Genomic DNA, 27024 nt, shown 5'->3' on the forward strand with positions numbered 1-27024 from the left:
CACAGAGCTTCTCCGCTCTTCTCTGGTGCAGAGCCTCGATATAGCCAGTTACCCATCTGCTTGTCCGTGTTACTCTCAGTTACCACACTCACAGGCCTCTCATCTTTCTCCCTTTGGCTGAACACACAGCGGCTTGTGTGGTTTGGGAACTCAGTCACTTGGGGGCTGATGTTTCTGAGCGGTGAAGCCACCTTGGATTAGGGCCCAACGGTTTACCCCTTTGCCAGCTGAAATCATGTGATGTTGAAAATCTCTTCTCAAAGTTTGGAAAGCTTCCTGGTGCTTGGAATCTTTTTTATTTCAGCTCTCTGCTATTAAATGTTTTTAAATAAAAATTACTGGTGCCATTTACTGAGTGCCCGTTGAAGACCATGAGCTGCGCTAGGTCCCTAACTCAGGTGTTCAGGAACTTGCCCAAGGGGGCCCTGAACCCAGCTTTGTGATACTCAGACGCTGGCCTCCTCCCACTGCAGTACCTGAAAAATTAAGGAGATAGGAGGAGCTTCTGTGAGTAAAAATAGCTACTGTGAGAAAACTAAAATATGACAGGTCTTACTTCAAAGATGAACTAATGAGTTTTATCTAAAAAGTAAAGGAGAAAGGAAAGAAAACCCAAAAAGTAAAGGGAGATTCTTTCTCACCCTCGCCCTGTATTCCACTCCAGTATTATTCCATCCACTCTTTGAATACCATTCAATATATTTTTTTAATTTAACTAATAAAGATTCTGCAGAATTTGTCCACAATTTATGTCTAGAAGTCTTTGGAGTTCTTCAAAGCTTGGCAGGAGATGGGTGAATTAGTTAGATCTCCACTTTTGTCAAACAAAGAAATGTCCTGTGGACAATATCTGCATCTTTTCCGCCCATGCAAAGTGGTCCATTCGCATAAAAGCGATCCTTTGGAAGATGTTCTGTGTTTTTTAATCATCCCTAGAAATAAAATCACAGCTCCTGTCTCACCTTACATTGAAGTGTTTTCACACTCCAGGGAATTGCTTACCATCAACTGAATATAGAATTCGGTGGGCGTTAGTTTCAAACTGATACTACTCGCAGCTGTCTTCAGGATCGCAAAAAGGTGTCAAAGTGGCCTTAGAAGGTGTTTCTCGTTCCGAGAACAGGTTGAGTGATTCTCTTTGTTCCGAAAGCCTCAGGGCCTCAGACTTTGGATTTCCATCAAGGGAAGATATGTACTTTCTGGAACTTTCTCTTGAGAATTGAATGGAATCTGTGGTATTGTCTTTGCTATTACCTGATGATGCAAGAGCGTAACTGCGCTCATAAAGCAGTGTACCTTTAAGACAATTTATTTTCCTATTTTCACATTAATGGAAAGAAAGGAAGAAATTTATTTCTGGATCAGAAACAACATGCTGTAGTGAAATTCCATGGGCATTAAAATCAAACTCGGATTTGAATCCAGCAGCCTCACTTACAATGACCTTGGCATAACCTCCCTCAATCTCAGTTTCTTCATCTGTAAAATCAGGATCATCCTCCTTTCCACTCAAGCTTGTCATAAAGATTCATTTATATAACCTGCGTCAATTTCCTTACATGGTTGCAGAATTTTAGGTGGACCGTAAATAGGCAAGGAGAGACCACATCCCCTCTTTATGTTCCTGGTTTATTTAGCCCAGCATATGGAAGCTGGGTATCAGCCAGCAAGGCAGATGCAGCAGATGATGCTGCCTTTAGCCCCCGGGGTCCCTAATGAGGGGTGCTTAGCTGCCTGTGACACTAGTCAGGTCTCACTGGCTCAAGAAGCTTAATTTTGTGCTGCCCCATAGCCCAGTTATATTTGGGACTGACGTCACCCCTCAGGAAGAACTTACAAAAACATTCTCTGTCCTTAATAAGGAATACTAACGGACCTCTAGCCCCGTTCTGGTCCTGCAACCAAACAACTTCGGCAAAGCCCCACATTTTTATGGGTGGGGCACGGGAGCAGAGGCAGGGCCAGTCTCCAAGGGCTTCTTCATCTCTTCCTCCATCTCTCCAACACCCTGGAAGACCTTGTCCTGGGATAACACAGGGCACATGGGTGTTTACTAAATAGTCATGATGATAATGATGATGCATATCTGGGCTTTAATTTACACGTGTTGGTTCCATTATTGATTTTATGCTCCTCAAATTATCCAGATAAAGTCACAACCAGTTTAAAAACAGTTTAATTTTGCATCCGTGGTCCGGCGGGAGTCTATTCTTTCTCCAATAATAATAATCACATTGTACAATTAATGAATTTCAGTTGAGATCAGTAGTGTTTGGGCTAATATGGCATTTCATCTTTGTTCTTCTTTGTTTTGTTTTCTATTTAGGGTCAAGTTGTGTTCCGGAACGGGGAGAGAATGGGGACCATTAAATTTACTCAATTTCAAGGTAGGCTTTTTGATGCTTATTCTTTCTAATTGATGAATTCTGTATTCAAGGATGTTCTGTTTATGCAATAAAATACATCAAAAGAAATGAAAGTACGATGTTCCAGATAAGAGAAAGAGTCAATAGAAAACACTTCTCTATGAAAACATTAGCTTCAACTTATTTAGAATATTTTTTCTCAACTGAATTATTTCTCAGGCCTGTTCAGTCTTTCCACATGACTCAGGCTTATTGAAAATATGGGGCGTGGCAGTTAAGTCAATGCCAGTATTCTGAGGAATCTTGCATTGTTTTAGTTTTTGATTATAGAAATTTTCAAATAGACTCTAAAGTGGAGAGAATTGCATAATGAACCCCATGTACCCATTACCCGGCTTCAGCTGTTTTCACCATTTTGCCAATCTTGCTTTATCTTGACTCACTCCATCCCCTACCCCCTTTTTTTGCTGTAATGTTTTAAAGCAGCTCCCAGACATTATCTCATTTCAATCTATAAATACCGCAGTATGCATTTCTACTAGATAAGGACTTTTTTAAAACATAACGACAATACTGTTATTGCACCTTAAACATTTAAGAAGTTTTAATATGCTTTATTCTGAGTCTATGTTGATCATCTAATTATCTCGAAAATGACTCTATAGTTGGTTTGTTGGGGAGCCCACACAAGGTCCACTCATTGCATCTGGTTGAAGTGTCTCTTTAGTCCCTTTTAATTTATAATTGTCCCACACACACCATTTACAGACCGTTTGGTTTTTTAAGAAACCAGATCATTTGTCAGACTTTCTTCTGTCAGATTTGGAAGGGACCTCAGCAACCATTCAGACCACATTCCTCATGTGATGAGGAGGAAACGGAGGCCCAGAGAGGGACAGTGGCTTGTCAGAGCCCACAGGGCGTCTGAGAGGGGCAGGGCTGGGTGTTCTGCCTGGAGGAACTTCGGTTCGGCCCGGTATGGTCATTGGCAGGGTTGTTAGCCAGAACCATGAGACGGACCTTTCATTAATACAGTGTTTTTCAGTATCTGGATGTTTCTAGAAAATCCAGAAACAAAAGCAGAGCCTTCTGTGTCCACTCACTTTGAGCAGATCCCAGAGTCATCCAGGGGAAGGCAAGAAATGAAATCGAGTTATTTGGGTTCATTCAGACAATCCCAACCAGATGCAGATCAGTCAGGAGAGGTGTTCTCCGGTACTATGGCTCCATGATGCAGTCTTGTAGATTTACCCATTTGTCTTCCTGTGGCAGGTAATTGAAATGCACGTCAGCTCTCTGGTGTGCACAAAAGATGTAATTTTAGGCAAACGTAATTATTTTCCCATTTTTAAAGCTTACTTCTTCGTTGGCTGAACAAAGTAAGCATCTTGGCAAAGATACTTTTTTTTGAGTGATTGCAGCTAAATTCTCTTGTCACATTTCCAGTTCTCAAATTATATCATTCTGGGAGAATATTTTGTAAATTATTGATTGGCCAATCACAGCTACAAATGCGTGCCAATTTTATTGCTTTTTTTTTTTTTTCTGAATGTTAGGATTAGACACCAACTCCAGTGACTGGTTTTAGGCATTTATAAGGAAAGCAGTGTAGCAAACAGTAGTTCAGAGGTGGGTTTGAAACCACCTGAGCTCAAGTCACTGTAGAACATTAGGCAAGTGACTCACCTCTCTGAGCCTCAATGTCCTCATCTGTAAAATAGGAATATGATCCTACCTACCTTCTCGGGATGTGGGAAGAACTAGATGAGATAGCACAGAGAAACGTGCATATATTTCTTGCTCAGCAAGTAGTAGCAATTATGATTAGCATTTAGTCAAAAATTATGATACTTTTCTGGGGCAAATCCACATTTTCTTGGTGTGTTGAAAGCCCCGGGTGCCTTTTTGTCTGCCTACTCTTATAGCTGCTCCCAACACTTAATGACATGTAGGGTGTCACATGGGGCAGGGCCTTAGAGATGATCTCATCCCGCTGCTTCATGGTATAAGTGGAGAAACTGAGGCCCAGGGAAGGGAGGTGTTCCTCCCAGGGACACCCAGCTGGCTGGAAGCAGAGAAGTGACTAGACCTCGACTTTCCCCAAGTGCCAGCCTTTGCGTGTTCACATGTACACCTGCGCCTGAGTGTCCTCCCTTTGCCACTTCTGTGTCCAGCGTTTATTGACTGTCAGAGCCGGGCCTTGCAGATACTCCTGTTCACATGTTTTTAAAACAGACATTGATCCTGTTGGCAGAGGGATGCTGTGCTGAGGGCATATTCTTATCAGCACAACAGTTAGTTTTCCAAATTTAGAGGGTCTCAGAGGTACCTTGCTGCCAAGATGGAGGGGCATTGCTTTATTGAGTGGCTGTCCAGGCTGGAAGGGCTCCTGGTTGTCATCTTATTTCAGAGGGGAAACTGAGGCTCAGACACGGAAAGGGACTTGCTGTGGGACAGCAGTTTCATTCCTTTCCTTCTCTGGGCTCATGGTTCACCTCCAAGAGAGGCTGGTCTTCTGTCTCCTGGGACCTTCCCGGAATTTGCCCAGAGGATGGGCCTGCCCCCCACCTTGGGGTTACTAGAGCCTAAATTGCCTCATGCCATTGACTTCGAAAAAGGCTTCTAAATGGGGTCACCATGCTGTTTTCTGCTGTGCCCTTCAAGCCCTCTCTCTCCCCCTCACCCTCTGCCCTCTTCTAAGAGGGGACGGTGGAAGAGCAGAGCTGACTCACAAACAGCCAGCCCCAGCAGTGGGGCTCCCTTTGCAGGGTCTCTCCTGGACTTACACCCAGGCTGTCTCAGCGCTCGCTGGCAGCATCTTGGAAGTTGGCCCATCCCACCATCCCTCTGGAGACCACGAAAGATGCTTTCTTGGCTTCTTGTTTGTAAAGGTCCTGGTGCCTTCTAAACCCTTTTATCTATAATAGAGGAAGCATTTTGTAGGAGGCTCTGTTACCTTCTTTGTAAAACTAAAACACAAATTAGTTGGAAATGGGAGGCTGTTTGGAGAAGACTAAAAGGGGAGCCCGGAATCCATGGTCCTGTTCTACTTTTTTATTATTTTGGCTGCTTTGGGTCTTCATTGCTGTGCACGGGCTTTCTCTAGTTGCGGCGAGCGGGGGCTACTCTTCGTTGCAGTGCGTGGGCTTCTCATTGTTGTGGCTTCTCTTGCTGCGGAGCACAGGCTCTAGACATGCGGGCTCAGTAGTCGTGGCTCACAGGCTCTAGAGCGCAGGCTCAGTAGTTGCGGCGCGCGCGTTTAGTTGCTCCGCAGCATGTGGAATCTTCCCGGACCAGGGCTCAAACCCGTGTCCCCTGCATTGGCAGGCGAATTCTTAACCACTGTGCCACCAGGGAAGCCCCTTGTTCTACTTTTTGATTCCAGAGTTGTAGGATTGGTATCACAAGAGCCTGGCACTCAGTAGACCCCTGGTACAAGTTTATTAAATTAATTTGGAGGCAAAAGACCTGTATTCAAGCCCTTGCTCTGAAGTTTACCAGCAGTGTGACCCTGGGCAAGTCACTTTATCTCCCTAAGCCTCAATTTCTTCCTCTGGAAAATGGGATGACACTAATGCCAACCCTGCCTGTCCCCTGGGGCTGGGCCAAATGACATTTTGCTCTATAAACACTGGGTGCTAGGAAGCTAGTCACATTACTAGCATGCTACCTGGTTCCTGGCTGGCTCTTGGTAAATGTTTACTGAATTGGTGAGTGATCCGGCTTGTGGAAATTTGAGAGCATGCTCATTTACTCCTGGTTTCCAGTGGCTTGAGTCAAGGCAGAATGTCTGACAAACAGCAGTTAGTCTTGACAACAGAAATGTGAACTGAAGCTACTTCACAATGGTGGCCATTGTTGTTCCAGGCTGGAGAAATGACCTTTTTTGCAAACTTAGGAATGCTGGATAGACAGAACTACTCTAAAATAATGTGTCAGGGCTAGCCCCATGGTCCCTCGTGAGGCTGAGGCATTTTGTATCCAGAGAGAGTTTCAGAGCCCTAAACATGACCTTCCTCACTCCCAGCTTCCCTCCATCTACTCTGTTTTCAAGGCTTCCCAGAGCCCCCAGTCCTAGGGGGTAGGTGTGGCAGATGCCGTCAGCGTCCCACCTGTAGTCCCTGAGCATCCATGGTTCCAAACAAGCATCTTATTAAGAGCACCTACACCTCTCCCCCTGTGCGAGGAACAGGACAGATATTCAGGGACTTAATGCTTCCAGGGCAGCCCTGAGCCAGGGATGGATGAGAAGTGGAGGATAAATCCCCCAGCGTCCTTCCCACTTGGGTGGAAGCTCCCAAGAACTCCAAGGTATGTTCCGCTCTGTCTCCAGAGGTCCCCATGAGATTGAGCCTCACTTGGCCTCTCAGAAACCTGCTCATTAATGCACCTTGCCCTGGCTCCCTTGCCTTCTCTGTCTCACCTCCCCACACCCCTATCAATGTGTTCGAGGATCACCTCCCAAGTAAATTACATGCATTCTTACTCTTGGCTCAGGCACCATTCTGAGGGACCCACCCGTGGCAGTAGGTAAGGTAGGTATTAGCATCCCCTCGGACACACACCTTGGGTGCAGTGGACCTAACCCCCTTTCAACTCCAAGTTCAGCACCCCTCCCCCATGCCATCACTGACTTGCATCAAACCACGTGTAGATGAGGATGAATACTAGGGAATTGGCTTTTTTTTTTCCCCTTGAGAGAAAAAAGAATCCATGTTACTAACGAAGTCTAAACATGGCTCAGAATTTGCAGCAGGAAAGGAAGTTGAGTGAAGCCATGATTAGAGCCTTGTTTATGCTGTTCTTGGTGAAATCTCAGCATCTGCCGCTCTAACTCACCGTCGCTGCCTTCATTAGGCCTGTTTGTAAGAATCGCGGTGAATGATAATCTGCTTGAATTTGGACTGCTTCTGTGCAGCATAAAGGACTCAGACTTTGGAATTTTATACTTCGCCACCTGATTTGAAGGGATGGGGTCTTCCACCGCCCTAACAACGTAATTGTCATTCAGAAGGTACCTAGTGAAGTGTAGGTTTGTCCTCCCCATTTGCACACATTAATTACCATTTGGTCTTCGGGGTAACAGATACGGTTCTATGCAGTGCGCATTTCCTGAGCATCTGCCAGGCGCCTTACCAAGTCCTCTGGGGAAGCCAAGTTGAATAAGCCTCTGCCCCCGCCACTCCCTGTAGGGGCTTCATAATCTCTCTGGCCACGTGCCAGTGCCCATAAAAGCAGGAAGATAATTTCCCAGAACCTACTAGAAAATTTTTGGAGCTAGTTTGACTCTAGTTTGAGACTCTTAAGGCTGATTTTTAATATCCTTTTCCTTCTGTTAAGGCATATATTATAGCTCTCTTCACTAAGCCATGGGTCTGGAAAGGCCAGTTTTTTGGACTGCCCCTCGGCTTGATGTTAAGAGTGGAGACATAGTCCACTAAACTGCAAGTTACACCAGAAGTGTTGTGGGTCAGCAGGAATGGAAGGGCACACGTGAATATGGGCTCTTTCAGGCTGGAAGTCTGACCTTGATACCTCCCAGCCCCCATGATCCAGGGCTTACCTTTCAGGGAGCTCAAGGAAGGTGGCTTGGAAGACAGAATTATTTAGCAGACCTTGTCTTTCATTGAGCCATAGATTCTCCATGTTGAAGGCAACCCTGACTTTCCTTTACAGCATTGCCTCTACTTGAATGCCTCCAGTGATGGGGAACTCACCTCCTCTCATGTGGAAAGTATGTGAGCTTCAAAGCAGCCATGCCTAATCATTGCTAGCCAGGCACTGTGGCTTAATCTCTCTGAGACATCATTTCAGCACTTCTTAATTTTATTTTTATTTTTTTGAAAGTAAGTTTAAAGACACTTTACATTAGCTTATTTTTTTATTTATTTATTTATTTTGGCCGTGCCACGCAGCATGTGGGATCTTAGTTCCCCAACCAGGGATGGAACTCCTACCCCCTGCATTGGAAGTGTGGAGTCCTAACCACTGGACCACCAGAGAAGTCCCTCAGCACTTACTTTAAAATAGTGAAATGGGACTTCCCTGGCGGTCCAGTGGTTAAGACTCTGCACTTCCAATGCAGGGGACGCGGGTTCGATCCCTGGTCGGGGTACTAAGATCCCACATGCCGTGCAGTGTGGCCAAAAAATTAAAAATAAAATAAATAAAATGGTGAAATAAAAGGTGATTGTTTACCTTGCTTGAGAGTGATGGTGAGACTCCAGTGACCTGAGGCTATGAATGAGCCTGGCTCAGTGACTAGCACAGAGAAGAGCTGTGACAGCTGTTGGCTTCCTGCTCCTCTCCTGGGCACTCTTCACAATGATACCAGATTTACCCCCTCCAGAGTTTCTTGAGCAAAGTGCTATCTTACTTCCTCAGGACACACTTCACACTCCTCATTTCATGGAACGTTGTTATCCCTGGTCCATGAAAGCCCCTCTTGTTTGTTTGTACCTTTATTTCCCTCATATTCTCATATGCCACTCCTGCCTCTCCCCAAGAAAGGCAAACATTCTAAGTGTTTAATGCAGATATTGTGTTTGTATGTGTCCTTGCAAAATGTGTATTGCTGTTTTGTGTGCATATTTTGAATTTGCATCGACATAACTGGATTACATACTTTTTCTGCTTTTTTTTCCAAGCAAAAGTTTGGGCTTTTGAAGTTTCACAACAGTCATTTCCTGGCTCCTGCACGCCAGCACTTTGTTTTTAAGATACCTCCATGTTGCTGTGTCTGCATCTAGGCTGTGGCTCTCACTGCTCATTCCAGGGGATGTACACCTCCATTCTCCCAGTGACAGCCACTCAGGTCACCTTCAACTCCCTGTCTCCAAACATAATAAGTGTCCTTGTACATGTCCCCTTATGAACCCAGCTGGGTATTTCTTTAGGACAAATCCCCATGAGCTGAATTGTTGGGTCGGAAGGTGTGTCAACACCCAACATGCCTAAAATTTGCCAGATGGCTCTTGGGAATGGCCGTACCCATCTCCACTCCCACCAGCATGAGGAGTCCTGTGTCCCTACCTCTCACCCACAGTTGGTGTTTGCCAGCTCTCTCATTTTTTGCCAATCTAAAGATATAAATTAATATTATACTGTGGTTTTGAATGTCATTTCTCTGGTTACTGATGAGTTTGGACATTTCTTCCTGTGCTTGTCTGCCATTTGTTAATTGTCAGTTCTGATCCTTTGACCACTTTTATTTTGAGTGTATTGTCTTTTTCTTGGTTTGTAAGAGTTCCTTACGTAATCTAGGTTTCAGTCCCTTTTTGGCTTTAGGCTTTGCAAACATCTTCTCCCATTCGGTTACTTGTCTCTAAACTTAAAGTCCCTGGTGAACGGAAGTTCTTAATTTTGATGTGCTATTTTTTCTTTCTTTCTTTTTTTGATCCTATGGTTTGGGCTTTTGAAGTTTCACAACGGTCATTTCCTGGCACCTGCCCACCAGGTCCTAGCTGGGCACAGGGGGTACTGAGATGGGTAAGACACAGCCCTTCCCCTCAGGGAACCCCCTGGTTCAGTGGGGAGCAGACGCAGGACCCCAACTGAGTGTGAAACGTCATTCAGAGGAGAGGTGCTCGGCTCCACCTGGCAGATTCTAGGAAGGCTACCTGGGAGAGGTGGCATCCAAGATGAATTCTAAAGAACCAATGAGAGTTACCCAAGAGGAAGAGAGAAAAGGTGTTCTAGGTTCAAATAGCCTGTTGTATCTATATGTGTTCTGTGTCCCCTTGGGTATTCAGCTTTTGCCCTGAGCCAGTTTGCCTATAAGTCACTGGACAGATCCGCCCTTGGCAGGATTATTATACTCCTGGGGCATTTGGCCAGTGTCCACCTAGTCTGTTAAAATCTCAAAACAAAGGTCAGTGAAGTTAACTTACTGAAAATGCGACAGTGGCGTACTGTTTGTGGATAGAGACGAGTGTGAGGGAGAATCCAGGCCAAGGGAGCACAGTCGCTCTCTGCTTGGTGATGCTGAGAGGTGCTGCTCAGACCTGTTTCCACCCAGTGGGAGGAGAGTGACCATCTAGGGCCTGTCCACAGGGGCAGGGTGGGTGAGGGGAGTGAAAAATCACTTCCTGGGGAATGGTTGGCCAGCCTGGAGAAAAGCAGAATCAAGGCCCGAAATCAAAATCACAGTGTTGCCATCTCTGAAGCACGGTCAGGATCAGGAGTTGCTGTGATGTGTGGCCCCCAGGCAGAGCTAGGACTGTGAGGGCAAGTCTCGGAGAGCAGACTTTCGCTTGGAGTGAGGAAGACCCTTCAAAGCAGTTGCAGAATCGTGGAACGAGAGCTGGAGGGCACAGAGATTTCCCCGTCTGGCCTACTTGTTTTATCAAGACCCAGGCAGAGGATGGCACGTCCCTGGGGCTCCTTATTGAGGAGATGGCAAAACCAAGACCCGTTCCAGGGGCCCTGTCCTCCAGCCAGAGCTCTTTCCTTTCCCTGAGTCTGGGATTTTGTTAGGGAGTCCTAGAATGGAGTAATTTTATAGAATCTTTGATGTTCATTGAGCCAAGGTTGTCTTTTGTTTTACACCTCAGAGTTTTACATTTCTTTATGTTTGCAGCAACAATTAAACTGTAAAAGACACGCATACTTCCCTCAATGCAGACCTAGAGTCAGTTGAGGAAGAATGAGCATTTGGGGGTGAGGGGAGTAGAGTCCAGGAAGCAGGGTGTGGGGACCGGCTGCAGCAGGAGGTTGGCGACCCTACACCCAGCTCTCCCACCCAGGGGTTGTGATACGGGAGGGAGGCAGGACCGCTCTGTGATTGAAGCAGTTCCCCGGCCCCGTCTCAAGGATGCTCTCAGGCCCACAGCCAGGGAGTATTTTCAGACGGGACTTTTTTGGCAGCCTAATTTTCACCAATAGGACTTATTTTCTTTATGTATCATCCAAATCCAAAGTTGGAAATAAAGAAAAAGAAAGAATGCACATTTTTAAGAGAATCCTTTTTTTTGCACCACAGCAAGGAACCAGTATTATTCTGCAGGAAAAGGGGCTCTTTGTTTTATAGTATTTTGAGCCTCTGAGAACAGAAATTGTCAGCGTTGCAGGGTCCTTCGTCTAATACAGTGGTTTTCAACTCTAGTTATGCGTTAGTCAACTTAGGGAACTTTTAAAAATATGGCCACCCAGGGTTCACTCCTCAACCCTCCAGAGGTTTTAATATAATGGATCCATGTTGGGACCCAGGCATCTGAATTTTCTAGAAATTCCCTAGGTGACTCTAGTGCCTGGCCAGGACTGAGAACTATTTGAACCCCTGCGGTGTACTTTGTAGATGGAGAAACTGAGGTCCAGAGAAACGGAATCATCTGTCCAGGGTCACATGATAAGTCAGTGGCAACCTACAGCAGGGCTAGCAGGGCAGGGAGGGTGGCCAGTGACAGACTCAACGCCACAGCCCCTCTCCCTCTGCTCTATTCTCTGCTGCCCCCATGAATCCTCTTTCTAGTCTGTCCGCAAATCCCCTGTTCCGCAGTCTTCACGTCTGTATCCAAATAAGTGGTCGATGTTCTTTGCACAACAGAGTTACCAAGGAACCCAAGAGTTAAAAGTTGGAAGTGCCCACCTATCATGGTCACCACCTGGCTGGGCCGTGGGTGAAAGAAAGAACACAGGGGACACCATCCTTCCCCTGCAGAGCCAGGAGGGGCCCTGGGCAAAGTGCAGGGGATGCGACCCTATGCTGCCTGGGACCTCAGAAACGAGACTTCAGGTTCCACTCAGGAACTGACCGGCTGGCAGGAATCATAAGGTTTGGGCACACCTGGGGCATGGCTGCAACACAGCTTCTCACATATCACCCATGCCTTGAGCCCACAGCAACTGGGGAGGAACAGTACTCAGGGATGCCTTCCTGGAAAAGGTGGATAGGGTTTGGACATGTTGGTTTGGTAGAGGAAGGGGAAAGCTACCTTCCAAGCAGAGGGACCATTGTGGGGAACAGTGGTAGTAAGAAAACACAGGGAGTGTTTGGGGACCTCACAAATAGCTCACAGTTACTTTTGTCGTGACTCAAATAACTACAATTTATTGAACACTTCCTGTGAGGCCCCAAGCCAGGAACTGCCTATAGTCTCCTCTTTAGTCCTCATAGGCACTCTGAAAGTTGAAATTTTACCGTTACAGCCATCCACTCACAGGTCACAGGCTAGAAGGGAAATATTACTGGCATATGGGAATAATTTTACCCGCCCGGTAGGGCTGGGTGATGCTGCAGTCACTAAACTACAAGGTCAGAGGTTATGAATTATTTTTTAATCTTTGTAACTCCAGCCTTCAGCATAGAGCCTAGAACATAACAGGCACCCAGTGTTTATTGAATGAATGAATGAAGTGATTAAACTAAGGGATTTAGTATAAACATCCTTCATCGCCCAGATGTCCAAGGTCAGCTTGGTCAAGGATGAGGACATAAGCTAAGCTTCCTCCACCTACGCTGCTGCTTTTGAGGGATTCTTTATTATGAAATACCTGGGCCTGGCATGCAGTAGGCTCTCAGTAAGTATGGGCTGAATGACCAGCAGCCCTGCTCAGTATGGGTGGGGAAAATGTTCTGAATTTAGAACTAGGGGAGTCAAGTTCAGGCACCCACTTGGTCGCTGCCCAGCACTTGGCTTTGAGCGTTCACTTAGCTGACATGAAGCTCCTCCCTCACCTGTAAACTGGGGTGAATTATGCCTGATTCAAGGTTTGCTATGGAACCCTGAATGCAGGAATGTGTGACGCCCCCCACCCCACCCAGCCTCCAGGCACTGCCCCCGGTGAGAGATTACGGCAGTTATGGTCATTGCAGGAAGCGGTACCATGGGATGGATGGTACAGCAGGTGTATGAGTCAGAGGGTCAGGCTGCGCGGCTGGGGGCGTGGTGAGTTGCCAGCCGCACCACCGCCTGGCTCCTGATGATTTATTCCAGGCAGCCTGCGTATTTCATGTGCTGCCTCCCCACACCAAATAAATAAATCAGGGCCTCCTCCGCTGAGCAGTAGGAGCTGATTACGGCTGAGACTTCAAAAGGCCAGAGCAGGGATGCTGGAGCTCCCAGCAGAGTCTGCTGATGTGACATTTAGGAGCTGGGTGACCCCTGCAAGTGACAGCCGCCTACACAGCATGAGGCCTCCCAAATGGCAGGGAGACCTTTGCAGGGAGAAGGAAGTGACTTTTACAGCCCTGTTTTCCACCCCACAGTTAAAGGAACGCAGGCAGAAGTGTGGCCTATAGGATTCCCTGTTCCGTTTCCTGAATCCTTATAAGGAACCAGCAGCGCACCTGTGTCTCTGCAGAGACATTCACTTAGAGCCAGAGGCCCAGCAGGCAGCTCCTCTGGCCACGTGCTTGGAATTCCTGCTGCTGTGTCGCTTTATAACCCCTGGGCATTTTGAGAACCAGGGTCTGCAGCTCTGGGTACATGCCTGCCCCGCCGGTGGGCAGGTGGGCACTCCTCTCTGTAGTTATTACACTCAGGAGGCACAGGTGGCCTGTGGAACTCAGCCCAGAACTGTCACCTCTCAGGGATCCCATTAAGGCAGCCGCATGTCAGGGAAGAGCACGGCTGTGGGAACAGTCCTGAGTTTGAACCTGGACTCTGCTCTTAGTATCAGTGGGGCTTTGGGCAAAGCCACAACCTGCCTGAGCCTTGGTTTCCTCATCTGTAAAGTGGGACTGAAACCACTTAACTGCACACAACTGTGAGAACTAAACAAGAAAAGACATCTAAAGGTGAATCCCCTTGGCCTCTCCCTGCCCACTCGCCACCTTGTCCAAGACTGCGCTACCCTGGGAGCCCCACTCTCTACTCCTTGCCTTTGGCTCTTTGCCTCTAACCCCACCTTTCCCTGATTCAGCTTCATCTGTCATCAGTATTCCCTCACAAGCCTTGAATGGATCCTCTGTTCAAAGGGCTTCTTGTCCCTGTCTTGGTGGCATGTGGCATTGCTGGCCAGCTCCCTTGTGAAATTGTCCCTTTCCTTGGCTTCCAGGATGCCCACTCTGTCCTGGCGTCCTGGCCCATCTTTCCCAGTCTCTTGTAGCGTCTTTGCTCTGCCCACCCCCAGGGCCTGGATGGGGTGGGAAATAGAAATGATGTTCAGTAAGGTGGCAGGCTTACTGCCAGAGGCATGATGTGTTTTTGTCTTCAAGGCTCTAGGGCTCTCCTGAGGCAGGGGGAGCAGAGTGGTCCATGCACTCCTAGAGGGCAGAGCCAGATGGCAGAGGAAAGTTAGAGAGAGACCATTCAGCTAATGACCCTGGAAAGACTTGGTAACAGGCAGAGAGTCCAGTTATGGGGGGGAGTAGGCTCCCCATCTATACATGTACAGCAAAGGATGGGTGACCAGTTGATGAGACGACATGAGAGGGTATTTGTTCCAGCCCAGATCAAGGTGAAGGTTTTGTGATTCTAACTGGAAAAGGCACTGGGGAAAGGAAAAGCCTGCAAGAATATAGCCAGAGCCTGTGGGGGAGCAAGAGCTGGGACAGGAGCACCCAGACAAACACAGGACTTGGATCTAACCTAACACTGTCTCTTGCTCCCCGCAGACAGCAGGGAGGTGAAGGTGGGAGAATACAATGCTGTGGCTGACACACTGGAGATCATCAACGACACCATTAAGTTCCAAGGTAAGGCAGGTGGGCTTCTCAGAGGAGGGAGCCTGCTCAGGTGCTCCCAGGCCTGCATATTGTTGAGGGTTGTGGATGAGCTCAGAGTCCTTGGCTCTGTGGGGAAGAGGGAACATCCTCTCCTCTCAATCCATGCACTCGCTCACTGAGGACAGGATACCATCACCACATGGGAGCTGGGTTCCAGCCCCTGGGATGGGGCACTGGAATTTGCATGGAGTGCTGGCCCTCACCAAAGCATCTGTGTTTAAACTGTTGAATGGCCAGAAGTAATTCTTTTTATGTGTGGCCCAACTAAATTTTGCTGTGTCACCTCCTCAGAAAAGACATGGATGGGCTGGTAATAAGGCCTCTCCACTTGCTGCTCTTCCTGGAAAACCATTCCCTCTCTTCTGCTGGAGAACTTCTCCTCAACATCAAGACCCAGATCAAATGACACCTGCTCTGTTCAGCCTTCCCTGATGCCCCCCAACTGAGTTAACGGCTCTCTTCTCTTTGCTTCCACAGTCTTTTGTCTCTGCTTTTCTTATGGCCTCTGTCACTTTGCATTGAAATTAGTAGGTTATTGGACCATGAGCTCCCTGACTGGATCCTATTTGAGTTTAAATTCCTGGCACCAGCCAGGGTCTGGCACATGTTGGGGGCTCAGTGATATGTGATGAAAAAATAATACATGATTGATCAAGTAAATGAATGAGTGGGTGGGTGAATTAAATGAATGAAAGGGTGAGCATATGAGTCAGTGAGGAACTGGGTGGATGGATGGGTGCATGTGTGGATGGGTGGGTGGGTGGGTGGATGGATGGATAGATGGATGGACAGCCTCATCACGGGGTGGCTGTGGAGGAAGCTGCCATGCCCATAGCATCCAGATGCTGCTGCTTTGATTCCACTGGGAATCAAAGAACAGACAGCTGGCTTTCTGCACCTGGAGCTCCTTCTTAAATCCAAGACCACCAAAGAAGGCTCTCCCATGAACCATTTGGTTAGATTTTGGATCTGTGGGATTCCAGAAAGCTCCAGGTGGCCTCAAAGAGGAGGTGTGGTCTTCACAGTCCCACCTGAGGGAGCTGTCACCAAGACCGTAGTCATCTATTACCTCATGGAGCCACAGAAAAATTCTGAAAGTGGGTGGATAAGTCCTGTCATCCCTGCTGTACAGATGAGAAAAGGGATCAGAAAACTCCAAATTCACACAGCCTGTGAGAGGCAAAGCCAATTCTAACCATGGGAGTCTGATGCCCAAGATAGGGCTGTTTCCTCCTGGACGCAGGAGATCTGGGTTTGCTGAATAAGAATTCTGGGTTTACAAATTGAAAGAAAAATTCAAACAAAATAAATAAGAGACACAAAACAGAACTGAGAGGAAAAACATAAATAAAAAAAAAAAACCAGCCAGGAAAAAAGCTAGTTATAGTTAGGAAGCACGAGGCCAGGATAACACTGAGGCAGCAGCTGTTCCAGACTTGCCTCCTGCTTCTCAGAGCTTCCCTGCACCGCCCAGAAGGTGGATAACCAGTCTCTGAACCCAGAGCCGAGCCAGGACACCTGGGCAGAACCCAGCTCTCCTGTCCACACCCTGCCTGGGTTCATCTCTCACCCAGACCCCTGCACCAGCCCCCCATGGGTTTTACCCACCCATCACCAGTCTAACCCCCTCAAGTCCATTCTGCCCTCAGTTGTCATGTCACACTGAAGAGGCCCACACAGTCCCCATTGCTCACAGCGAGGGGCCTCTCCCTGGGGTGGTTCTAAGACCTCCAGGAGGGGACCCCGCCCCACTTCTCTGCCTGCTCCTTCAGGTCTCCGCAGCCAAACTGCTGACATTTCTGCAAATGTGCCGAGACTTCACCATGCCTTCACCTGTGCTGGGCCGTTGGCCCAGAATGCCCTTTCTTCCATGTCTTCCTAGTAAACAGCCAACTACTTATCTTCCTGTCAAGACTCAGCTCCCACATCATCTCCATTCTGTAGCCTTTCCTGACCCCATCTGGCGGAACTGCACTCGGCCGCCTGTTTCCTGCTCAGGCCTCCCTGGGCCTGATGTTCGCACACCACCTGGACCCCATCGCCAGAGGCACTTTGCATAGTGATTAAGGCACAGGCTTCAGGGCTAGGCAGATCTGGGTTCAAATCTGTCCAGCTTTGCTACTTACTAGCTATAAAAGCCACTTAACACCTAAAAAAAAGTTCCCTCACCCCGTAAAATGGGAGTAATCTTCTCTACCCATGAGACTCTTAGATCAAGTGAGAAAATCTCTATTAAAGTGCTCAGCTCATGGTAAGCATTCAATAAATGTGCTTGCTACTGCCTTTAAAAAAAAAAAAAAACATGGCTAGTGTGTAAGTTCCCTGAGGGCAGGAACTGTGTCTTGCTTATCTTTGAATCACTGGTGCCCCACACCAGGCCTGACAGTTGGAAGGTGATTATCAATGATGATGCCCATCATTAATGAGGACGAATGAAGGAAGGATGGTGATGAATGGATGAAGAATGAATGAATGGATTGGGTGGGGAGCAAGAAACAGGACTGCTGCTGTTACTAACACTTCTGATAAGCTGTTACCATTTGGCTTCCCTAATGACTTAGCTAAGATGCACGGTGAGAAGGTGCCATTTTGAGGGAAGACAAGGTGGAAAAAGAGATGCTGATTTTCTGAAGTTGTTTCTACACAAACTAGTGGTTATAGTAGTCACATAACCTTTGATCCAAATCTAGCCCCCTTGCTTAGTGCCCAAAGAGGAGCTTATTTCCACCAAGAACTCATGGGCACTCACAGCTCTTGTGTTGGGGATCCAGAAGGTGCCTAATGCAGCCCAGGCTATGTCGGGGGAGGGGGGAGGAGGACAGGGAGTGGGAGGAAAAATGTCCAGGTGTTGAGCTTTTATTTCTGGAAGCAAGAGATGGTGTTACCTGTATCACCTTGAGTCTGCTTTTGCCCTGACTTGCAGCCCTTGAGGCCACTCTTATAAGTGTTACTTTGCATGTAAGTGCTTAATGCTTTACATTAACCAAGCCAGCAGGTTTCTAGCTGTTTTTGAACCTGACAGTTCCCTCTACTGCTTAGATGATTCAGACTCTTTTTATCCACTGATTGTTTCCAAACACATTTGAACTTGCTAGCAGAGTTTTTTAAACAGATGTGCAGGGGAGTTCTCAATCCCTGCCACCACATCTGCCCATCCTCTGCCTGTCTCCTGGGAATGGAGGCATAACCTAGGTTGGCACCCGTGGCACAGCTGTGGTGGGGTCATTGTGACCCCTGGTGGGTCTCCCAGGTTTGGCCACTCTTGAACATCTGACCGATTCCACACTGGAGGGAAAAGCTTCAAAGTGTCACAGTTCCACAGCAGAAACCTGACCTGAAATAGCAGCTGAGAAAAAAGGGATCTGCAAGAAACAAGAGGTGGGCAGGTGAGGAAAAGGGTGTCCCTGCATCTTTCCTCCCAAACCAGCCTGTACCTGGTAAATCAGGACAATTTGCCACCATCCATAAAGATGAGTTTGCTCTGAGGCCCTCAGGTCTCCCCCAGGTGCCCTTGAAGAATGAGCAGAGACATCTCTACAGTCACACAGCGGGATGGAATCCCACAGTTTCTGTCCAGTCCTGGCACAGCAGGGAGGGGAAGGCATGCCAGTAGCTTCTGCCTCCCACAGTAAGTCTTATGAAAATGGAAAACCAGAAAGAGCTTTTATAGCATAATGACCTTGAGGCAGAAAATCCGCAGCCAGAGCACATATATGTCTCCACGGAATTGACAGGCAAGGTTTCCACCCTGTTGAGGGGTGGCCATTATCATGTGTTAGCACAGAGTCCTTGAGAGCCCAAGCCAAGTTCCTCACCCCAAAGACAACCAATGGTACCTACTCACAGCACCCAGCCCTGCGCCTTCTAAGCCACTGGTACCTTTGGGGAATAAATGGCAATGGGTTTTCAACATGGTAATTAGACCAAATTCTAGTCTTCTAATGGCGATTAAATGCATCACAAATCCCTTATTGATTCTGTTTAGAGAAAGAAATAAGTCCTGGCTTAGGCTCCCTACTGGCCAACCGCTGGAGCCCGCTCACCCAGTGACGTGTCCTGCACAGTTTGTGCACAGGTGGCGGGTGTCAAGGGCATCCAGGCAAGGATGTTCTCGGGGACTGACTGTGCGCTGAGCTCAGCTGATGCCTTTTCCTTGACCTTCTAGGATCTGAACCACCAAAAGACAAGACCATCGTCCTGGAACAGCTTCGTAAGATCTCCCTACCTCTCTACAGCATCCTCTCCGCCCTTACCATCCTGGGAATGATCATGGCCAGCGCTTTTCTCTTCTTCAACATCAAGAATCGGAATCAGAAGTAAGTCACTCATGCCCTCCTCTTGGATAGTGCTTTCTGGGTAGACAAGCCTCACAGACAAAGTGTAGGAGCATCACGTAACACGTTCTCCAGGGGCACAGAAGTTACTAGGGCAGTTTTCCAAAGTGTGCCGCTTAGTTACTGGGATGTCATTAGATGTTTCACGTGAGTGTGTGTGTGCACGAGCGTGCGCGCGTGCGCGCGCACACACACACACACACACACACACAGGCAGGAGCACTGCTTGCACAGGAAGTCTGGCTTAAACAAAATTGAAGGGTCCAAGTCCACAGGTCTTCTTGGAATTTTGGCCATGCATGTGCACTGTGTGGTGGTCCAGGAGGAGAAATATAGAAGCAGAATTCCCCAAACGTCTTTTCCCCACCCACCAGCATCTTCAGGAAGCACTGCCAGAGGGAGATCACTGAGTTCAGTAAGGACACTTCCCATCCATACAGCATATCACAGCCTAGGAAGCGCCTCCTTCATCATCTCGGTTGACCCTCGAATAATGACCGCAATTGCACATGAGAGCGCCAGCTCGATGTCGGAGGGCTGGAGAGCCCTGTCCGAGACCGCACTGCTGCGTGTAGCAGAGCCTATCCCCTGGGTTTCTGGCCTTGATCCCTTTTCCCCCACGCTTGCCCTTCCCTCTCCGGAGGAGACCAACTCGCTTTCCGAGTTATTCTGGCCAGCCATGGGTAGTACGGGCCACCGCCCCGGGCCGTGGTTTGCCGAGCACAGCCAGCTTCTTTGGTTTCCGTAGAAATCCCTGACCCCTGCTCCCTGCCTTGTTGTGGGAGTGGCTGAGCAGGGCTCAGAGGGTGGGCCTTCGCGGGGGGAACAGCCTCGGTGCCCCCCAGAGGCGGCGCGGCTCTGCTGTCGTGCCCAGAAGGCACACAGGGCGACCTCCTGGGCTGCAGGGACGAGCGCGATCCCAAGAGAAGAGGTTTTCCTTCTCTCCCTGCTTGCCAAGGAGGAACTTGGCGGCTCTAGAGCTTTTGTTGTCGTTTTGGGGTTTGTTTTCTTTTTGTTTTTGGTAGCAGCTGCTTAGGTCAAACCTGTTTGCTGAAAAACAGAAAGTTGTATTCACCTGTTGTTTTATTTATCACCGATAACACAAATATTGCCTCCAAAAAAAATTGAAGCAACTCTGATCTACTCCGTACAAGCCTTAAATGATGACCATGCATGTTAGCACTCGACACAAGGCCCTGGGCATGTGGTCAGCTCTTAATGTTAGATTCCCTTCCTGCAAGCTGCAGTAGTTTTTGTCATAACAGCAAGTTGTCCCTGTTGTTAAGACTATACTCCTTTAATTCCTAACTACCCCCTCTTGGCTGGCTTCCGTGTGAATTTTTTTTTCCAATAAATTTATTTATTTATGTATTTATTTATTTTTGGCTGTGTTGGGTCTTCGTTGCTGTGCGCGAGCTTTCTCTAGTTGCAGTGAGCGGGGGCCGCTCCTTGCTGCGGTGCATGGACTTCTCACTGCTGTGGCCTCCCTTTGTTGCGGAGCACAGGCTCCAAGCACGTGGGCCTCAGTAGCTGCAGATGCAGGCTCAGTAGTTGTGGCTCGCGGGCTTCAGAGCACAGGCTCAGCAGCTGTGGCACATGGGCCTAGTTGCTCCGAGGCACATGGGATATCCCCGGACCAGGGCTCAAACACTTGTCCCCTGCATTGGCAGACGGATTCTTAACCACTGTGCCACCAGGGAAGTCCCTGTGTGAATTTTTTGACTGGCTTTTCAGATTAAAAAATCTACAAAGAGATAGGAAATAAATGTCACTGTGGTTTCAAATCCCCCTCTCTTCTATCTTCCTTAATGCTACTCATCCTTTAAGGTCTACCCCATCCAGGAAGCCTGCCTCAGTTCTGGCCTCTCCCCTCCTTGCTTCCTATGGTAATAAGAATGAAGGGACCTTAGCGGTTCATGGTTTACAAAAGAACCTTCAGGGACCCAGTCCCCTCTCAGCTTCACATGTGTCCTAGGCAGTGGTATATGTGCTTTTATAGGTGAGGAAACTCAGTCGGCTAACTGACTTGCCAAGGGTGCACCTCATGAGGTCACAGGGGTGTTTGCTGGACTCAGGGCTTTCAATTCAAAAGCCCATGAGGGGTCCACAATTTACAGCCGGCTTTTTATCACTCTACTACTTTGACACTGAATTTTTAAATGTGAAAGGATTAATAGAACTGCAGAATGCAAAAGAAAATGCTCAGGGAACAACTGACCATAATTACAATCTGCAAAAGAGCACCTGGACCATGGGGGCACCTGAAAACCCAAGACATTCTGAACAGATTGTGCTGGGGGAGCCAGACACATCTGAGAGTAAATTCCAGCTGGCTGATGGTTTAACACAGCCTGGTGAAGACAGGGGGAGGATGGGGGTGGGGACTCCATTGTCCATCTCCATCACCTGGTACCGGGAGGTACCATGCGTGTGGCCCTCTTTGTGCTCAGGACAGTCCCTCACTGTGGAAGGTTGCTGAACATAGATTAGAATTCTCTAGATTTGGCTGTCTTCCCAGCCCCAGCCAAAAAAAAACTGTTGACTTAACATCTTTGTGTAAACCAAAAATTAATGGTTGAAGAAGCCGGCAATACAAGCTGTCCCCAGAGAAGTGATAGGTGAACTTGACTGAGAAGACAGGAAAATCAACAACTAGAAATCGATAGCATCGCGGTCCTATAGTGAGGGGGAAACAGCCCATCAGAGGAAGCACAGTCTTGGGGAGGGGGCAGTGAAGGAAGCCAGGGTTTCCATTCTTCTCTCCCTCTCTAGCCTTGGTGACAAGATACACATTCAGAAAATACCTGCTGCAGGAGTAGCTAAATTAACAGTTCTGCTAACTATAGTATCTCTTTCTTTTCTCAGGCTGATAAAGATGTCAAGTCCGTATATGAACAACCTTATCATCCTCGGAGGAATGCTTTCCTATGCATCCATCTTTCTCTTTGGCCTGGATGGGTCCTTTGTCTCTGAAAAGACCTTCGAAACCCTTTGCACCGTAAGTCATTCTGCACATTCCAGTGGTTTGTGATACAAGGTTTTCTTGGTGACCACAATCACCAAAAACACAGATACAAACCCATAACTGCGTGAAAATACATGAACAGGCAGCAGACAACTTGTTCAGCCATTCAGGCAGTTCAACAGGGCAGCGTGGTATAGCTTTCAGACCAGAATGGACTTAAGTATTGCCTGTAAAATTAAGAGCCTGTATTTAACAGGCTGTTGCTAGAAGACAGCCCACTGAGAATGATTGAATAACCTAGAAAAGCAAGGGAGAAAAATGCCCACCCAGGCACTGTGCCTGGGGTCAGAGTCAGGGCTGTGTAAGAAGGAACAAGTCTGCCCACCAACCTTGACGGCCATCACAGAATATAAGGAGAGGTGTTTGTATGGATGACTTTGAGTTGTACAGAAAAGATCGCTTTCCTTATTCTCTATTTAACAGCAGTGTTTCTCAACCCTTTTTTTTGCTAATTGCCCCCATAAGGAGCCTTTTTAGGCTTTTTTTTTCTAATTATCCCTTCTTGAAATTTCAATACCAAAGATATACTGTATTTCTGTTTATGTACTGTATATATACCTATAGTTTCTACATAAAAGAGTAATAAATTTTCACATTCAAGAACCAGTGTTGTCCCCCTTGGGAACTATATCACCCCCACTGAGAATGCATATATTTAAGGAAGCCCAAAACAGTGTAATTTATTTACTATATTTTAGCAATGTTATTTTGAAAATTAATTAACATGTTTAAAAATGTTGTTGCCTAGTTATTGTTGTTATTAGTTGTTTTTCTTTTTAAGGCGTTTGTACGTTAGCAGTTAGCAATTGTGTAGAACTCAGTTGAAAGTATCATTGGCTTACTTTTTAGGATGAGGATGGCCAGTTGGGATTTATTTCTGGACTTTACTGTGATCTCTCAGAACTGGGTAGGACATGCAGTAATTCATCCAATTCCCCGCCTGGAGGACCAGAGCTAGAAGGGATGGTCAAAGGATCAGTGTTGACCAGATTAATCCAAAAGCAACTCTTTTGTTGTTGCTGTTTTCTATTAAGGTGTTAAGAGCAACGTAGGCCCTTTTTTGGAAAGCAGTCTCTTTTAGATTATATTTGCTGCTCTGTAGTCTCAGTGTCGCCCACTACTGGACGATCATAAAGTAAAGGTTGGCAGTGAGGATTAAACAAGTGGAGGACCCCTTAAATGTGCTGCAGGTCACCACCCACACCTTGGACTTTCAGGACTGCATCGGGTCTGTCAACTTAAAAAACATGCGCAACGTGAGAATCATGAGTTAAGTTTTATTTGGGACAAAATGAGGACTATAGCCCGGGAAACAGCATCTCAGATAGCTCTGAGAAACTGCTCCAAAGAGGCAGCGGGGAAGGTCAGTATATATGTGATTTCGGTGAAGGGGGGAGTACGTGCAACCAAGCACAGATTTTTTGCAGGAGGTTACTGCTAGTCATGAGGAGCAGACGTCGCCATGAAGGATTTTAGTGCTTTTCTAGATATGAGGAGATATAAGAATTGGAATCATAAAATTGGCTCCTAAAAATATCTAACTATCTGAAGACCTGTTCTGCCAGGTTTTCCCAGAGCACAGAGTGCCTCATTCCTGCTCTCCACCCTGAGCTCCTTTCAGGGGGTATTGAAAGTCAGCAGCTGCAGCAGCACGTGATTTAATCCTTGTAGAGGTGGATGGCAAGTGCCAATTTGTAGTTGACAGATCCCCAGACTCTGGGACAGCCCGTGGACTGGAGGGAAGTCCCTGGAGCACGTGGTGTTGCTCCCCTGATTCCTGCAGATGATGACATCGGACTGACTTGTTAATAGCCAGCTTCAGCATGAATTGTCAAGCAAATGAGATGTCCCCAGAACTCGTACTTTGTTTGAAAGGTTCCACTTGAGAAGTGCGTGGTCAAGTCCCCAATACCCCAGGGGGTCCCTGGGGTGCTCAGGCATCCTTCCTCTCTGGGGTGGACCTGGAGGGCAGTTAGGCCCCACGTGCTCCAGAGCTCACCTGATTCAAGCTTCCTACTCAGAGTTCTTTATTCTGCCCCGTTTCACTCTGCCCTTCTGGGGGTTAAGGAGGTGAAGTCGAGTCACAAGTCCCCCACGTGCCTGGCATCAGAGTGCCGGAGTCAGCTTCCGGAGAAGCTGAGCCGCTCAAAAGTCCCTGTGGGTGTGGGTTAGCAGTTTGTGCCCGCAGAAGTGTGACCCTCTGGCACAAGGATGGTGACCGCAGCTTGTGTCTCGCTCGCTAGAGAAGGTGTGAAGCGCTTGAGGTCCCCTTCAGTTCTGCATCAGCACGACTTCTGTGCCCTGTGGGGCCTTGTGAGCTCATGGGTGCCATGTGTGTCTGTGGTCAGCTTTCCTGGGCAGTAGTGTGGCCCGAGGGAGGGGCTGCTCCCAAGGCACCCTGAAGAAGCTAAGCGAGGGGTTTCCCTCTTCCCTCTGTCCCTGGGGACGCCCTCCCCAAGTTTGAGGAGACCATGACAACGGCAATAATGAAAATGGTTCCAGGGGCCGGTTTGGTGGCTTCTCATTCACACGGCGCTCTGATCTTTGGTGGCTCCCCGAGAGCTGAGGGGCCCTCCTTGATGTACTGGCCGAGAATCACGGGGGCAGAGCTCCACCTGGGTCCCTCCCAGCTCCTTGTCGCCGGCTCCTGCCACCTGGGAATGCATCCACTGGCCCGAGGTCCCATCTTGGGTGCAGAGACATGAGGCCCAGCCCTTGGAGAGTCTCTCCCTCCCAGAAGGGAATTCCTGCCATCTCACCATGCTCACGAGCCAAAGGCCGTCAGAGCACAGGTGCTTCCTGGAGTTTGCCCCGAATCCTACAGACACTGGGTGACGCAGGCTAGGGAGCCCAAACGAGGGCATCCCCACACCCCGGTGTTTTCTCTTAATGAAGCCTGACATTCTGTTCTGGGAGTCGTGCTCATTTGCGTGAGGGGAAGGCTGTCCTGGGAAGCCTGGCAAGGCGGTATGAATAAATCATAAAGCGCTTTACAAATCAGCATTAGCTGGAACATGAGGGCTCTGAAGATGTTAGGGCCTGGTTCTCCCCACCCTGAGGATTCATTTATTTGCAGTCGGGGCTGTTTCAGAGGCTCTGCAAGGGGAAGCCCACATTCGTGACTGTGGAGAAAAGGCATAGATTAACTAGTGTGGATTGAATTGGGTCAGCACAAATGTGTGCGTGGCTAAGACCAGGGTCACTTATTTAATCATCCCCAATATTGATTGCTCAGGAAGGGGAACCAAAAGCTCTTAAATTAAGAGCCTAAGTGCACCCCAGTGGGTGCAGTGTGGGTTGTCCACCTGCTATTCCAGAGGGGTTGTGGCTCCTTTGTTTCACTTGGCGCCTTGGATTGTGTACTTTCTGGGCCTAGGAGGCCCCCAGTGCAGTGAGCACAGGTCTTCAACAGCCTGGGCTTGACTCTCGCCCCCTACACATACTACCTCCGGACTGTGGAGGTGACTTAGCCTCTCTGGGCCTCAGTTTTGTCGTCTGTGAAATGAACACAACAAATCCCTATGCGGGACTGTGGTGTGGGCTAAATGAGACCATTCAGAGGAGCCACCTGGAGTGTAAGGCAAGTAACGGGGAGTGGGCAACTTTCTACCTGCCACGGTATAATCTCCTGGCGTCCCACACTGTTTCTGTAGGAAATCTCACAGGACAAGGGACAAGGTGGATCACGAAGCCAGCTTCAGATGTGGAGCAAGAGAAGGCACAGTTCAGTCTGTTCTGCTGCCATATGAATGCCACTTTTTTCCCTTTTAGTTTTCAATATAGAAACTATACACAGTGATAAACAGTAAACACCACCTCAGGAAGAAACCTGTGACGATCACGGGATTATGCCTCTCTAGGGGCTGTGCCTCTGCTCAGAAGGGCCGTTATAACTCGGACAGCGGGGTGGGTACGTGTGTGAGCATGTGTACACACACTCACACACACACACAGAGCTAGGGAAGCAGTCACACTCAGTTCCCATCCCCCACTCCCTCTGACCCTTTCTGGCATCTTCCCAGCCTAGTTCTAGCGAGTCTTGCAAACATCTCGCAGCTACACGGTGCTGTCTCCCTGGACACTGAGTGGGTAGTGTAATCACCATAGCAACATGGCCCCTGTGGGCACGAAGCTGCCTATGAGGACAGTGCTGGGCGTGGGCTAGAGCCCCCATGCCAGGGGGATGGGAGGGCCCTCACACTTGCTTATGCAGCTCAGGAATCCCAGCCCCTGGCAGCCCAGAGAGGGAGCGAGGTGGGTGGGGAAGAGAAAAGGTGCTCGCCTTCCTTGTGGAATCCTAGGCAGAAACCCCAGCAGGAGCGTGGAGGGGTAAGAAGGGACTCTGCAGTGAGGACGAGAAGACCCAGGTGGGCCTTTGATCCAGTGCAGGTCTCAACAGCTCCAGGGGCATTCAGGGCATTTCTGGGCGTGGAGGTGGTCAGCAGTACCATGTGATCTCCCCAAGCCTGTGCCCTCATAAAATTCAGCATTCTCTGCTGTGATTTACCTTGGGCCAGCAGCCAGGTGAAGCCTTTCCTTCAAATCCCCACCTGACAAGGCAGGGTTCACTGTCCCCGCTTCACAGGAGAGAAAACCGAAACTCTGTCATACATGGCTAGGTGGCAGGACCAA

The 27024-nt window shown here is 48.2% G+C and overlaps 1 protein-coding gene across 2 annotated transcripts in view; it reads left to right on the plus strand.

Moving 5' to 3' along the window:
- The window catches only part of GABBR2 (gamma-aminobutyric acid type B receptor subunit 2), a 365637-nt gene that overhangs the window by 263130 nt on the left and 75483 nt on the right, over positions 1-27024 (plus strand). For both annotated transcript variants that reach the window (XM_067743842.1, XM_067743844.1), the window contains exons 8-11: positions 2327-2387; positions 14923-15003; positions 19199-19349; positions 22233-22365. In XM_067743842.1, the coding sequence (XP_067599943.1) occupies positions 2327-2387; positions 14923-15003; positions 19199-19349; positions 22233-22365 (426 nt within the window). The remainder of the gene's footprint in view (positions 1-2326; positions 2388-14922; positions 15004-19198; positions 19350-22232; positions 22366-27024) is intronic.

This window comes from Pseudorca crassidens, chromosome 7 (genome assembly GCF_039906515.1).
Source record: "Pseudorca crassidens isolate mPseCra1 chromosome 7, mPseCra1.hap1, whole genome shotgun sequence".
NCBI classification, from domain to species: Eukaryota; Metazoa; Chordata; class Mammalia; order Artiodactyla; family Delphinidae; genus Pseudorca; species Pseudorca crassidens.